Raw genomic sequence first — 15,447 nt, forward strand, 5'->3', positions numbered from 1 at the left:
CATATTACAGTGAGTTGGAGTGAATGCGAATTAGGAAAGTAGAGATATTGAATATAGACTTTAATACTTTTTCACCTCTGAAGAGAAGCTGTAGCTAAAGGTGGAGATTATTAAAAGTGGGGTTATTTTTTAAAGATGGAAGATAACATATACGTGTATATACTTAAAAATGACAGCAGAGAAACTGTAGATACTGTATAAGGAAGACAGGACAAATAATGGAGCAAAGACCTGGCAGCAACAGAAGAGAATTGGTTCTAGAGAGCTGAGAAGCAAGGATCTGCTGCACTCAGTGTTATATCCCTAGCACCTCAGTGTTATATCCCGAGGACCCGGAGCCTCCATGCACATGCACACATACTCATGGACAGACAAACAGACACACATGTTAATATAAAATGATTAGTAGCTTTCAGAATGTAACTTTTATACTATTATAAAATGAATAAGAGATTAACCTTGACCAACCCTTACAACTGGGCTCTGGATCTCATCTCCTCTGACCTTTTTAAGGATGTAGCAATTGTTCCCTCTTTCTCCAGAATTATTAATTTTCTCCTCTTTACTTGATCATCCTATCAACATAAATATGTGCTAATCATGCTATAATATTCCATCTTGAAAAAATCATCCCTTGACTCATGTTCTTCTTTAGCCACTGTCCTGTTCTCTCCTCCTCTTGACTGTCAAGTCTTGGAAGACTTGTTTGTATGTGCTCTTTCCACTTTCTCTGTCCTTAGCTTCCTTTGAACATGAGACAGATCTCAGATGGTCAATATTACACCTTAACAGTTTTTATCATGTCACTAGTTCAACACTCAGTGATCTCCATGCAACCAAATCCCATGGTCAATTCTAAGAAGTCTTCATCTTACTTGACTTATTAGCATTGTTAAACACAGTTGACCACCCCTTCGTCCTCTCTCCACTTGGCTTAAAGGACATCATTTTTAGTTTTCCTATCTCATTGGCAGCTCCTTCTCTGTTTTGTTGGTTCCTACTCATTTTCACAACCTCAACAGCTACAATCTTTTCTCTAAGGGAGTAAAAATGGTTTGGGGCAGGCGGGAGCAAAAAAAACCTTACTATGTATAAAGCACAGACATACATGCATACACGTATCACTTAAACAGATATACAGTATATCTGTAGTACTAAAACTCCAGTAGGGAAGGGATTGGGGGGAGGGGGAAATGTCTAAAAAAGCTGGGGTGGGGGTTCTTCAACAAAAGAAAAGTTGAAAATCATGGCTTTACGTAATGAAGTTCCTTAAGGCTCAATACTTGGACTTCTCATTCCCTTCTATTATCACTTGCTTGGTAATCTCATTTAGTTTTATGGCTTAGATGCCATCTACATGCTGACAACTTCCATGTGTCTCCATCCTAAACTTCTCTAAATTCTAACTCACATCTACTCACGAATCCAAACTCTACCTGAATGTTGAGTTTGCATTTCAAATGGAATATTCCCAAAACGAAACTTCTAATTTCTACTCATCCCTGCCCCAACCTATACACCTGTGGCTCCCAGTCTCTTCCATCTCAGTAAATGGTAACTCTATTTTTCCTTTTGTCCAAACCAATCTCCCCTTCACTCACTCTGCTCCAGCCACACAGGGTTCCTTAATGTTCCTCAAACAAACCAAATGCCATCTTCACTGCAAGGCCTCTGGGCTTGCAAATCTCTCTGCCTGGGTGCCCGTCTCCCAGATAGCCACGTGACTCACTTCCCTCCCTCAGTCCTTATGCAAACGACACTTTACCAGTGAGGCTTTCTAATATCCCTTCTTACCCTGCTTTACTTTTCTTCAGAGCACTTGCTTCTATCTGACATAAATTTTATTTCTCCCTCAACTAGATCATAAGCTCCATGAGGACAAGGGCTTTGTTTTACTTAGTGCCTGGTATACAACAGATGCTTAAATATTTGTTGAACAAATAAGTAAATTACAGTAAAGCCTTCTTTACTTAAAATTATTAGTAATTTATATTAATATCATTAGGGATATTTATATGAACTAATAGGATAACATTACTTTCCAATATGAAAAAGATAGTAAACTAGTAATATAAACAAAATTATACAGAAAATACCTTTAAAATATTGTCTAAGTTAGACTGTGGGTCACTCTTACCCACCAATAACCACAATTTAAACTTGTAAAGTAATCTCAGTATCTTGCTTACTGGCCATTGGAGGTTGACTTTGGTCATAAGTGTCAGCTACTAGAATTTCATTTTCATTAGGATTATGTTGTGGATGAGTTGAAGACTTGGAAACTTTTCTCAATTCTAAGGGGAGAAAAAAATAAGAGATTACATAATAAACAATGATGAAAAGTATTATCAAATTATTTTTATTTATTCATATTTAAAATTTTAATGTATTATCTGTATTTAAATACAAGTACCATTTTATTGACCTAATTATTGTATTCTAAGAAGTAAGCTCCTTTAATTTCACTAAGAAACAAAGCAGTTTAAGTTAAGACATTGGGAGAGAGGGGACTAGAACAGACAGCTTCTTTTGACCCAAACTGCCCAGAGTAGTAACATTTTAGTGTTACTTTTCTTTTTTTATTTGTTACACATCAGCAGGTTAATTTAAAAAGGTATACTGGGCTGGGCACAGTGGCTCATGACTGTAATCCCAGCGCCTTGGGAGGCTGAGGCAGGAGGATCTCTTGAGCCTAAAAGTTCCAGGCTACATTAAGCTACAGATCACACCACAGTACTCCATCCTGGATGATAGAGTAAGACCCTATCTCAAATAATCAATCAATAAACAAATGATTAAGCATCTAATGTATACTATATCATTTATCTCCATGATCTTTTAGAGTTTTTATTTCCAGGAAGGAAACTCTGAAGCATGTGTTATCAGAAATCACTCCAATATTTAAAGATTTAGTTCAAAGAGAACCAAAATAAGGACAAAGTAAAGTAAAACAGTTTTACTATTTGTAACTTGAGAATAATATTAAAAAGCATTATAAACCTTACAATAAGTAAGCAAGGGAAGTTAGAGAACAGGACTAATTAGTCATTAAAGCATTTTAAATTACATTATTATTATTATTATTATTATTTTGAGATGGAGTCTCGCTCTGTTGCACAGGCTGGAATGCAGTGGCATGATCTCAGCTCACTGCAACCTCTGTCTCCTGGGTTCCAGCGATTCTCCTGCTTCAGCCTCCCGAGTAGCCGGTACTACATGCGTGTGCCACCACGACCAGCTAATTTTTTATATTTTTAGTAGAGACGTGGTTTCACCATGTTAGCCAGGATGGTCTCGATCTCCTGACCTCGTGATCCGCCCACCTTGGCCTCCCAAAGTGCTTGGATTACAGGTGTGAGCCACCGCGCCCGGCCTTAAAAGTTATTTTAAAATCATTTGTATGGCTCAAAGTTATCGTACATCTTAAAACTAAATTTCAGATTCCAAGTAAAAACTGATCAGAACAAGATTAAAGCAAGTGAATTAAATTTCTAAATAGTTATATGCTGCTGTCATACAAAGAAGAAATAAACCAGAAGCATTTATATTGGTTACAAAAGACTTTCCTAATACAGAATTATTTTCTAGATATCCTTATATATGAATTTAAACTTGATCTAAATTATGCAGTGATTTCTTTAATGATTCATGTCCTGTCTGATAGCAAACTAAAAGGTCAACGGATATTCATTTTAGATCTATGATTTTACATCTTAACTTAGCTCCTATTTGAGTGTAGGATTTTTAACAGTTCTTTTGTTCTCCACTAGATGGCGATACAAAGGCTTATAAAATGGGGTAAAACTGCCAGTGTTCCAACATCTAAGAATAAGATCTGCTTCTTTGTTTAAAGGCATATTTACTGTCAACAATTTATTTGTATTATACAAATATAGAAATCCGTATATATCCCCCGCTCCCCATGCTTTCCTTGTTCCAAATAGTTTAGGTTAAAAATTAAAGTCTTTAATGTTTGCTCTAGATTAATACTAAAAGTAATACTTGTATCACGGCACATAACAAATTTTGGGACTATGTGAAAAGGCAGTTTTAAAGCATTTAGCAGAAATGATAAACTAGGCTAGAATTAGAAACATGCCACTGAAAAGTCACAAAGTGGACACATTATAACACCATCTCTTGATTACCACTAACTCCTACAAATTACAACAAATAAAAATAGCCAGTTACAGACAGCTCCAATGGCAGGAGTACCCATGTGGCAAGATCTGGAGAGTACAAAAGTTCAAAGCTAAGATGATCTGTATTTGAATTTTGACTCATCTACATGATAGCTGACCTTGAGTGAGTTATTCAACCTTTCTAAACATATCTTTCCTCATCTATAAAACAAAAGAGCTGATAGTTATTTCACAAGCCTGTTACAAGAATTAAAACATAGCAATAATATATGCAAATCACTCAGCATAATACGTGGTATGCAGGAGGTAGAAATTAACATTAAGTTCCTTTCCTTTTTCCTTCTATCCCCCTTGGATATATACACATAGGAATATTTTTAAAATAAAAAGAAACTATTTAACTATATTTATAAAATGTGGTATATTTACATGTCATATAGACAACATGTATCTATACATAACATGGGCAGAAAATGCCTTCTCGGTCACTTTATGAATAGAAGTTAAACTCATAGTTGTACCATGGGATACCGGAATAGTGACTATTTTCTTTCCACTAGATCGAATAACATAAAAACTAGTAGATGAACACTGGTTTACAAAACCAGAGAACGAAAATACAACTCCAACTCTTTTTTTTTTTTTTTTTTTTTTTGAGACGGAGTCTGGCTCTGTTGCCCAGGCTGGAGTGCAGTGGCCGGATCTCAGCTCACTACAAGCTCCGCCTCCCGGGTTTACGCCATTCTCCTGCCTCAGCCTCCCGAGTAGCTGGGACTACAGGCACCCATCACCTCGCCCGGCTAGTTTTTTGTATTTTTTAGTAGAGACGGGGTTTCACCGTGTTAGCCAGGATGGTCTCGATCTCCTGACCTCGTGATCCACCCATCTCGGCCTCCCAAGGACAACTCCAACTCTTACCATTTGCACACACAGAGTGCTCCAATTTAGTATGTGTTTGTTCTATGTATCGGACATGGGGGTTCTCCTTTCTTCGTAGCCGGTTAACGCCAGAAAATGAGAAGGCTGTTATCGGTGAATCTGGAATAACGTCTTCCTCACATTCAAGCTCAGCTGCTTGATGCTGTTGATCATTCCTAGAGAAGAATAACAGTGGAAAGAAAATCAATTCAATGAGTATTAAAACATTTACTACACGGCATGGAGTTACAGTAGAACACAAACATGAAGCTCTAAAGGATGTAATCCCTTGTATCTAATGTTCCAAACCTAAGCAGATAAGTACACAAATGATTACAGTACCCAGTGGGGAATACTATTGTGAGAAGTGAAGTAGAAAGTATAGTCAGTAGCACTTCAGGTGAAATTAAAAGTATTTCCCATTGCAGACAAGATCAGGAGAGAATTCAGTTTGAGGACAGGCACGTAGTACTGTGTACTTATGTTGGAGAAGGGAAAGCTGGAATTAACATGAAGGAGAGCCACGAGCTAAGTGTGCACATAATGTAGAAAGCAAGAGGAAAGAAATTAGGGTTTCAGAGCTTGGATATAATGTGACAATCTAACAGTATTGTGCAAGATTGGGACATAAGGACAGGAGGCAGGGAAATCAATTAGACAGCGGCTGTAATAGTCCCGGCAAGACGCTCTGTCTGTGGTCTGAACTAGAATATTTTAAGTACATATGGAAAGGAAAGAACATTAAACATCGTGGTAGTAGAATTGGCACGCTTGACAAATACAGGATGAGAACACTAACACTGATAACAACCAATATTTGTTATGTGTTTACATTGCCCGGCACTATTTAAATTATCAGTTTAATTATCACAACTCTGTGAGGTATTATTACTTTCATTTTACAAATGAGGAAATGAAGATATAGAAGTCATCTACTAAAATAGTAACAGAGTCAGGATTTAAATCTCAGCAGTCAGACCCTCAGGGCCCTACTGTTAACCAAATGTGTTATTCATAGTCTACAAGAAGGCTTCAAAATTGAGTTTCTGTTACTTTTATCTAGGACCCCTTATAGTCTACTCTCAACAGCAGTCACAAGAGTCCTATTATGACATAAGTCGGGGCTGGGTGCAGTGGCTCACGCCTGTAATCCCAGCACTTTGGGAGGCTGAGGTGGGCAAATCACGAGGTCAGGAGATTGAGATCATCCTGGCCAACACGGTGAAACCCTGTCTCTACTAAAAATACAAAAAATTAGCCAGGCATGGTGGCAGGCGCCTGTAGTCCCAGCTACTTGGGAGGCTGAGGCAGGAGAATGGCGTGAACCCAGGAGGCGGAGCTTGCAGTGAGCCAAGATCATGCTACTGCACTCCAGCCTGGGCAACAGAGTGAGACTCCATCTCAAAAACAAACACAAAAACAAAAAAAAGACATAAGTTAGGCCAGGCACAGTGGCTCACACCTGCAATTCCAGTACTTTGGGAGGCCCAGGCGAAACCCTACTGCTACAAAAAAAAACATTAAAAAATAAAATTTGCTGGGCGTGGTGGCACACGCCTGTAGTCTCAACTACTTAGGAGAGTGAGGTAAGAGGGCTGCTTGAGCCCAGGAAGTTGAGGCTGCAGTGAGCTAAGATCATGCGACTCCACTCCAGCCTTGGCAACACAGTGAGACTCTGTCTACAAAAAAAAAAAAAACAAAAACAAAAACCACAACCACCAACCAAAAAGACTTAAGTCATATGGATGAAATTTCATTAAAACCCTGTCACATCTGCTCATTTCACTGAGAACACAAGCCAAAGTCCTTCGATCCATGAAGATCCTACATGACCTGATGGTGCCCCTCCCATATTTCCTCTCTGACCTTTTTTTCCCTATTATGCTCTACTGCTGACACACTCTCTTCCTTGAGGTTCCTCAAACATACTGAGCATACTCCCACCTTAGGTTCTTTGCTCCAGTTGTTCCACCTGCTTGGAATGCTCATCCTCAGATATCCACATAGCTAATTATCTCTCTAATCTCCTTCAAGTCTGCTGGAATTGTATTGTTTAAAATTGCAACCTCCCTTCACACACCCTAGTACTCCTGTTCCCTGTTATTCTGCTCTATAAACTTTATCACTTTCTAACATAGTATGCAACTTACTCGTTTTTATTTAGATTTTTTTTTGAGTCTGAGTCTTGCTCTATCGCCCAGGCTGGAATGTAGTGGTACAATCTCAGCTCACTACAACCTCTGCCTCCCAAGTAGCTGGGATTACAGGTGCGCAATACCATGCCTGGCTAATTTTTGTACTTTTAGTAGACACGGGGTTTCACCATGTTGGCCAGGATGGTCTCAAACTCCTGACCTCAAGTGATCCGCCTGTTTCGGCCTCCCAAAGTGCTGAGATTACAGGTATGAAACACGGTGGCCAGCCGCAATTTATTGTATCTATTGCTCACCTGTTAGAATATAAGTTCTAAGAGGATAGGATCTTTGGTTCATTGATGAATCACAAGAGCCTACACTGCAGACATATAGTAGGTATGGCACAAACATTTGTTGAGTGAATATGAGACATTCCCAGATTCCACTAGAGAATAAATGTGTGTGGATCTAGGCATACGTTCTTGCCCAACTCAATTCAGGATCAATGGAAACTGAAAGATTGGGTTTGAACTGAATTGTGAATGTTGAGTAAAAATAAAGTTAATTGATTTTCCCACGTCAAACCATTTCTGACCTTATTTGCCAACCGTTACCAGTCTGTCAGACATCTAGGCTTTACATGACCAAATCAGTCTGTCCTATTAGACTTATATCAACTTGCAATACTATTTCCAAATAAAAACTTACATAGTGAAAACTGTATGAACTATGACCAACAGAGATTTTTTAAGAAACATTGATTGGAAGACAAAGACTAATTTTTCCCAACAAAGATTTACACTTTAATTTCCTGAATTATACCAATATTATTTGCAGGCTTTAATCCTATATTTTATACCAAGGAACAATCTTTAGAGCTAATATCTAATTATTTAAAATTTTATTTTTATGTTTTTGAGACAGAGTCTCTTTCTGTTGCACAGGCTGGAGTACAGTGCTGTGATCTTGGCTCACTGCAACCTCTGCTTCCCGGGTTCAAATGATTCTTGTGCCTCAGCCTCCCGAGTAGCTGGTACTACAGGTGCACGTGCAACCACACCTGGCTAGTTTTTGTATTTTTAATGGAGACGGGGTTTTACCATGTTGCCCAGGCTGGTCTCAAACTCCTGACCTCAAGTATCTGCCTACCTTAGCCTCCCAAAGTGCTGAGATTACAGGCGTGAGCCACTGTGCCCAGCCAAATTTTATTTTTAATTGACAAAATAATTGTATCTACTTACTGGGTTCAACAAAATGTTCTGATACATGTTTACACTGTAGAATGATTAAATCAAGCTAATTAACATATATCACTTCACATATCTTTTTGTTTAGTAAAAACATTTAAAATCTAGTTGGCAATTTTGAAATATACAATCATTTATTAAGTCACCATTCTGTGCAACAGATCTAATATCTAATTTTTAATCTCTTCTTGTAATTCTCTTATTCTGGAAAAACAGTAAGTTAAAGTCATATGAGAAAGGCTTATAAATTAATGGAGTGTGAAATCTATCAGACCTAGCTTTAACTAACGACGTCACAGCCTGCTTGCCTATTAGTCATAAAAATTCAACCTGAAACATGAATGAGTCACGAGAAGAAATTGATTTCCTGGCAGAGTCAATGTGGAAGTAGCTGGGATCACAAAAGGAAAAAACAAAAAAACAAAACTAGCTCTAACTAGAGGTGCCCAAACTAAGTAAATGAGTGCTGGCTTTGTCTTCCTTTGTCATAAAAGGAAAAAAGAAAACTCCATACGTTAATCAAGTTCATTCTTTAAAACATTAGTCACACTGATTTTCTGAGAAAAGGAAAGAGTTCACGCCACAGTTTTTGGTTAAATTAATTATGCACACTTGTCCTCCTTTCACTTTTCCTTCTGATGGCTTGAGTTGTTTGATTTGTGGACCCCTGCTCCCTATTAAATTCCTGTCAAAACTATTTTAGTTGGTTTATTCCCCAAAGACCTATAATTATGGATCTGGGGTTTCCCTTCATGAGTCTGTAAAAAAGTTTTAAATATTCAGCTTTTTTCCTTTTCTACTCTGAAGAACTTACATTCCCAGTTAAAACATAATTTAACCTTAACGAAGTAATGTTATAGCCATCGTAGAGGAAGTGGCAGTACTGCTTCACTGATCAAGCTATACCTAGAATATTGATTTCTTAATTCAGATATTGACAAACTAAAACATTTAAAAAAATTCACAGTTTGAAGAGTCAAAGTAATGCCACATGAATGAGCAGACGATATTTAATGCCACAGTTAATGAACAGAGGATATTTACTCTAGAGAAAACAAGACTCAGGAGGGCCATGAGAGCTGTCTTCATGTATCAAAAGAGTCGTGAAGTAGCAAAGGAGAACAGACTTGTTTAAGATGGTCCCGGGAAGCAAAGTCATAATCCAGAAATATAAGCAGTGTAATTTCTATAAACTTAGAAAGAATTTTCTAATAATTCTGTCTCACTAAATTTAAATAGGCTTGGGAAACAGTAAACTTCTACTAGACGTGTTCAAACAATAGCTATTTGTTAAAGAAGCTGTATAAGGAATTCAATTTAGAAGGGGGTTGAATGAAATGAATTCTACAGTCCTTTGAACTTACATATATAGACTCCCTTGACTTTCACTGATCCATCACAACTATTTTCCAAAATGAAGAGAATGATGACCTCAATACCTAGCTTTATATACATTTTTAACTTTACAGTGGCAAAATTTTACCAAATAATTTTGGTGTCACTAATAACCACCCTACCATATAAGCCATCTGTAATATCAAAACTAGCTCAGAAGAGTCAGAGTTACTGCATTTAACAAGCAGAAATATAAGTCAAATAATATTTTCTTCTAAAGTTCAGGGGAATTTCAGGCACAAATAGCATAACATGACAATGGTTTAGGTGATCAGAGAAAATTAGGTTGCCTTTACAAGATGAAATTGCTTAAAAAAAAAAAAAGACTGCCAAGCAAAAGGTAATTTATTTGCCACCAAGCCACAAAAGATGTTGGTTCATGAGAATCACAACTATCTTAAATTTCAGATGAGAATAAAAGACACAATCAGATCTCCTATACTCTTTTGACTAAGCATGTCCTAAATAAACATACATGCCTTAGGCTCATCTATATGATTATTCTTTCCTATAGTTTCAAACTTTCACACCTTCACTTCTTTTCTAAAATATGGGTGAGTTTCAACGGAAAAATGTATGTGCTTGATAACACTAAAAATAAATTATAAACTAATTAGAATTCACATGTCTACCAAGCAAATGACATGATATAGTTTCAACCTAACTTATACACATTGGTTTTTGAGGCAATTGTCTATCTAATTCTGTGTTAACTTCTACACACTTGGTATCTCATCCTTTTGGTACTCATAAAGATCAAGGCTGATGTGTTCAAAATACCATAAGCTACGTACATACATAATCACTTCACATAAATTAATGTAGGTCAACAAACCCTTATCTGAAATCCTTGGAAGAAGATGGGATTCTAAATTCAGATTTTTTTTAAAAATGAAAGTAATACAGTAATGCAGAACATATATACATAATTACATAACAGCTCTAGTGGAGTCTGAAGCATCATCCTGTAATCAAACACATTGATATTTTCACAGCAAAACATATGAATCCTCACATGAAGTGGGATAAAGACTATAAACAGCATTCTGTCATTGCAGTGGTTAGGTTGTGAATAATATCTCAAAAATAACCTTTTGGGTTTTGGAATTGTATGTAACAGATTGTGGATCTGTGTCCTGTGTTCTCTCTTCATTATACAGCATTATTAAAATTAGAAAGTGCTGACATTTTCTTATAAACATTTATAACATCAGTCTGATCTCATAGGTTCGTTTCCTCATCTGACTATTATCTCTCCTCAAAATTCCCTTTTGCTACCAGTATTCAGTAGACCGATCACACGGGAAGAATATCAGAATTCTACTGGATATCCATTATCCTAAAATAATTCTGGTAAGAATAATTCTACTTGTGAGATGTGTTAATACAAAAATAACTATTCTAAGCCAAAATAATATGCTACATCTACATAGTTTTGCCGAAGTTTTTGCAGATGTCTACTTAAACGCAACAGGATCTTTAGGAACTCTATGATGCCATTAGGATTATCTTGAATCTTAAGTTTTCAAAAATAGTACATAAGCTTTATATAAATGGGAACTAAAAGTTTGTCACATCTCCGCTCTGCATTAGTCAGATCATATCTAGAAAAATGTTCTTTTTTTTGAGACAGTGTTGGATAATGGAAAGAAAAGAGGTTTTTCAGAAAAAATATGGGTCTGAGTGACAGTCCTATTACCTACTAGCTGTAAAATGATAGGCAAGTTATGTGACTTTGTGACCTTTGGTTTCCACATTTGTAAAGTGGGGATAATAAAACTACTTTGCAAAGTCACAGTGAGAATTAGAAATAATAAACATAAAACACAAGAGGAAGTGGCACACAAGATAAAAGTTACTGTTTTTATTCTTTAAGAGAAATGGGGAGAAGAGGGAGAAAAACAGAGGAAGGAAGAAGTTCTATAGGCCTGAGTACTATATAAGACGAAACACTTATGAAGCTCTGGGACAGGGCTGGAAGGGAGCTAACAAAACTCAAACATCTGTTTGAAATATAAGTATTTTAACAATGTATTATGTATAATACATCATTATAAAAATTAAAATGTTTTAATTACAATGTTGACACTTTATTCAAGCACTAATCTAAGAGATGCAGTCACACTATACTCTCAAAACACAAAAATGTAGTGATTTTCTTTGTATTTTTTAACTGCAGAACACTTCATAATTTTAAAAATGAAATCTGCAACTCTTACAGTATCTTCATGGTTTGTATAGCGAAGTAAAATAAAACAACAAGGATGGGGGAAAATACTTACTCAATTTTCTGCTGGAGTTGTTCAGAAAGCTTTTTATTTTCTTCCTGTAGAGTATTCCTTTCATTCACTTAAAAACAATTCGAAAAAGAAGGCACATAATATATTTATATTAACATCTATGTCAGGCTTTCAAATATGTCAGCATGTATGAAGAAATTAGTACTTCTAATCATATATCATAATGTTTATTCAGGGTTAACACTAGCGTGCAAAACTAATTTGTTACTAGGTAGGGGGTACTACATCTCACACCGTGCCAGTCCCATGTAACTGATTAACTGATAATTTTATGTAATGCTTGCAGGCAAAAGAGAGTACTTCATGTACTAGGGAGTATAATTATTCATACTGAGGACAAGAAAGCATTCCATCTGGTTACTCAGTCCCACTAATTTCAAATACCATTTTAGCAAGAGTCACTTATCTTGAAATTAATTTGATCATAAAAATAAAATAGGCTGGGCGCAGTGGCTCACAGCTGTAATCCCAGCACTCGGAGGCCAAGGTGGGTGGATCACTTGAGGTGAGGAGTTCGAGACCAGCCTGGCCACCATGGTGAAACTCCGTCTCTACTAAAAACACAAAAATCAGCTGGACGTGGTGGTGCATGCCTGTGATCCCAGCTATTCCAGGTGGAGGCAGGAGAATCTCTTCAACCTGGGAGGCTGAGGTTGTAGTGGTCCAAGATAGCGCCACTGCACTCTAGCCTGGGTGGCAGGAAGAGTCTCAAAAAAAAAAAAAAACAAACAAAAAAAACACCAAACTGCTGAATATCAGCGTAATTTTTATAACAAGCACATTTATCAAATCAAATTTTCTTCTTAGTCACACTCTACATTTCATGAATAATTATGGTATCAGTAACTTAAATATACCCATTGAAGCACTATCTGCTTGTTTGAATCTCCACCAAATTTTCCTATCTATATTTATTTAATTTATAAAGCAGAAATCCAGTTTTGGGCTGTAACTTCTACTGGAACCAGCATAAAACTCTCATCAATGTTTAGTATGATGTCACTGCTTAAGCATGTGCTTTAGTAAAAGAAGTAGATCCCAGAAATCAAGTCACAGTAAATACAATGAACTTTTACCAAAGAAGGTTAATCATATTCTAAAATTTGTTAATAATTTAGTGGTTTATAAATCTAAACATATTTTCTTACACTGAGTAAATTTTCTGGACTATCTACAACATGTGAGGTTATTAAACTACTTTTGTGGAGGATCCAAAAAAATTAAGATATAGACAGTGACCTAAAGCAATGTGCAGTCTATCAAAGGAGACAAGATATTACATAAACATGTTTTATAGGTTTAAAAGTGACAAGGGCATTCGAGAAGTACAAATAAAGTACCAAGGAAATTTCCAAGGAGAAAGAGGTTACTTTGAGCCCTTGAGAAGATCAGGAATGCATTCATCAAAAAAAGGGCAACTGAGCTGGACAGGAGACTATATTCTACAGAGAAAATCAGTGGAACAAAGAAAGACTGGGTATAATAAATGGTAGAAAGCCTTCAATAGCAGGTTAAGAAATTAAAACTTTATCTTACAGATTACCAGGAATCATTTTTCATAGATGAATGATGGGAAGACTGATTTGTTAGTACATACAGTATATACCAATGTGAAAAGAAAATATGGACAAGACAAAAAGTCAGGTGGTCTTTAAAAGAAATGAGTATCTAGACCTATGTAGAGGTGGATAAATAGGAAGTAAAGACCAGTACAAGAACGTAACAGAGGCAGAATCAGTAGTATTTGGCAACTCATCCTTTGTAGGGTTGACAGAAGTCAAAGATGACCTTAGATTTCTGATTAAGATGGTTTACTTGATTTTCCCTCTCCAAATCCAAATAAAATGACAACACTCTAAAATAAGTCTACTGGAATATTAAAAAGCCAAAAAGGGTGTCACTAACAGATCAGAACTATAAAAAATTTCTGAATTATTTAAAAATAGGCTCAGGTTGATGGTAAAATCCAACGAAAAAGGGTCTTTAAAAAAGGGAGTTTTCCCAGCAGAATCTCTTATCAATTCAAGTACCAGGGCAGCATGGCCCACAAACTGCTAAATGGGTAAACAAAGGGTGCCTAATAGTTGCCCTTAGGCTAAAGTCATGAGGATAGATCTCTAAAAGTTTTGACACAGGAGTCATTAATAAATACCGAGACAAGAAAATCAGAGCAGTGCTTCCAAGTAACTTATGGTAGACACGAGAGAACGTACTTTCACACTCAGAAGACGAACTATCCATACAGAAAAGGTCTCTAGCAAGGCGTATTTCCCTCCCATTTTCAGTCATTAGAGTAGGGTCCCTGTAAGATTTACTATCAGCAAAGCAAGGATTCTCCCTTGGGCTAATTAAAAGATAATTTTACTTAAAGGTAATTTTTTTTTTAACAAGTGTCTAGCTAAAAAAAGAGAAAACTACACAGAAATGAAATACTGGGCAAAAGCAGCATGTAAGTGGAGAAGAAGATCAAAGTTAAGTGCTTTAAAATTCTTGTATTATTCAGAAGAGAATTAAGATATTAACTTTAAAAATGCATATAAGGCGGATCAACTGAAGTCAGGAGTTCAAGGCCAGCCTGGCCAACATGGCGAAACCCCATCTCTACTAAAAATACAAAAATTAGTTGGGTGTGGTCACACATGCCTATAATCCCAGCTACTGGGGAGGCTGAGGCAGAAGAATTGCCTGAACCCAGGAGATAGAGGTTGCAGTGAGCCAAGATAGCATCACTGCACGCCAGCCTAGCGGACAGAGTGAGAATCCATCTCTCAAAAAAAAAAAAAAAAAAAAAAAAAAGAATGTAAAAATGATTCAAAGCACCCTAGTTAATTCTTTGATCTTTTCTTTTTTGAAAGAGAGTCTCACTCTGTCGCCGAGGCTGAAGTGCAAAGGCGCGATCTTGGCTCACTGCAATCTCTGCCTCCCAGGTTCAAGCAATTCTCTGTTTCAGCCTCCTGAGAAGCTGGGATTACAGGCGCCTGCCACCATGCCCAGCTAATTTGTGTGTGTGTGTGTGTGTGTGTGTGTGTTTTTTTTTTAGTAGAGACGGGGTTTCACCATCTTGGCCAGGCTGGTCTTGAACTCCTGACCTCGTGATCCACCCGCCTCGGCTTCCCAAAGTGTTGGGATTACAGACGAGAGCCACAGCGCCTGGCCTAATTCTTTGATCGTAATAGAAGCTCGACAGCAGAAAACCTGAATGGACAAAATGATATTTAAATGTACGCTCCCCAATTAAAACATTAACATATCAAGTCTGTCTGTTTTAGAAATTAAACATTGGGGCTGGGTGTGATGGCTCACAACTGTA

The 15,447-nt window shown here is 36.9% G+C and overlaps 1 protein-coding gene across 12 annotated transcripts in view; it reads right to left on the reverse strand.

Annotated features, from left to right (window-relative positions):
- RBBP8 (RB binding protein 8, endonuclease) overlaps positions 1–15,447 on the reverse strand; it is a 118,495-nt gene that overhangs the window by 38,961 nt on the left and 64,087 nt on the right. For all 12 annotated transcript variants that reach the window (XM_028837673.2, XM_077974524.1, XM_077974520.1 and 9 more), the window contains 3 exon segments: positions 12,120–12,186; positions 5,061–5,236; positions 2,190–2,294 (listed from right to left, as the gene is read on the reverse strand). In XM_028837673.2, coding sequence (XP_028693506.2) covers positions 2,190–2,294; positions 5,061–5,236; positions 12,120–12,186 — 348 coding nt within the window.

The sequence above is a fragment of the Macaca mulatta genome, chromosome 18, assembly GCF_049350105.2.
Source record: "Macaca mulatta isolate MMU2019108-1 chromosome 18, T2T-MMU8v2.0, whole genome shotgun sequence".
Classification (NCBI taxonomy): Eukaryota; Metazoa; Chordata; class Mammalia; order Primates; family Cercopithecidae; genus Macaca; species Macaca mulatta.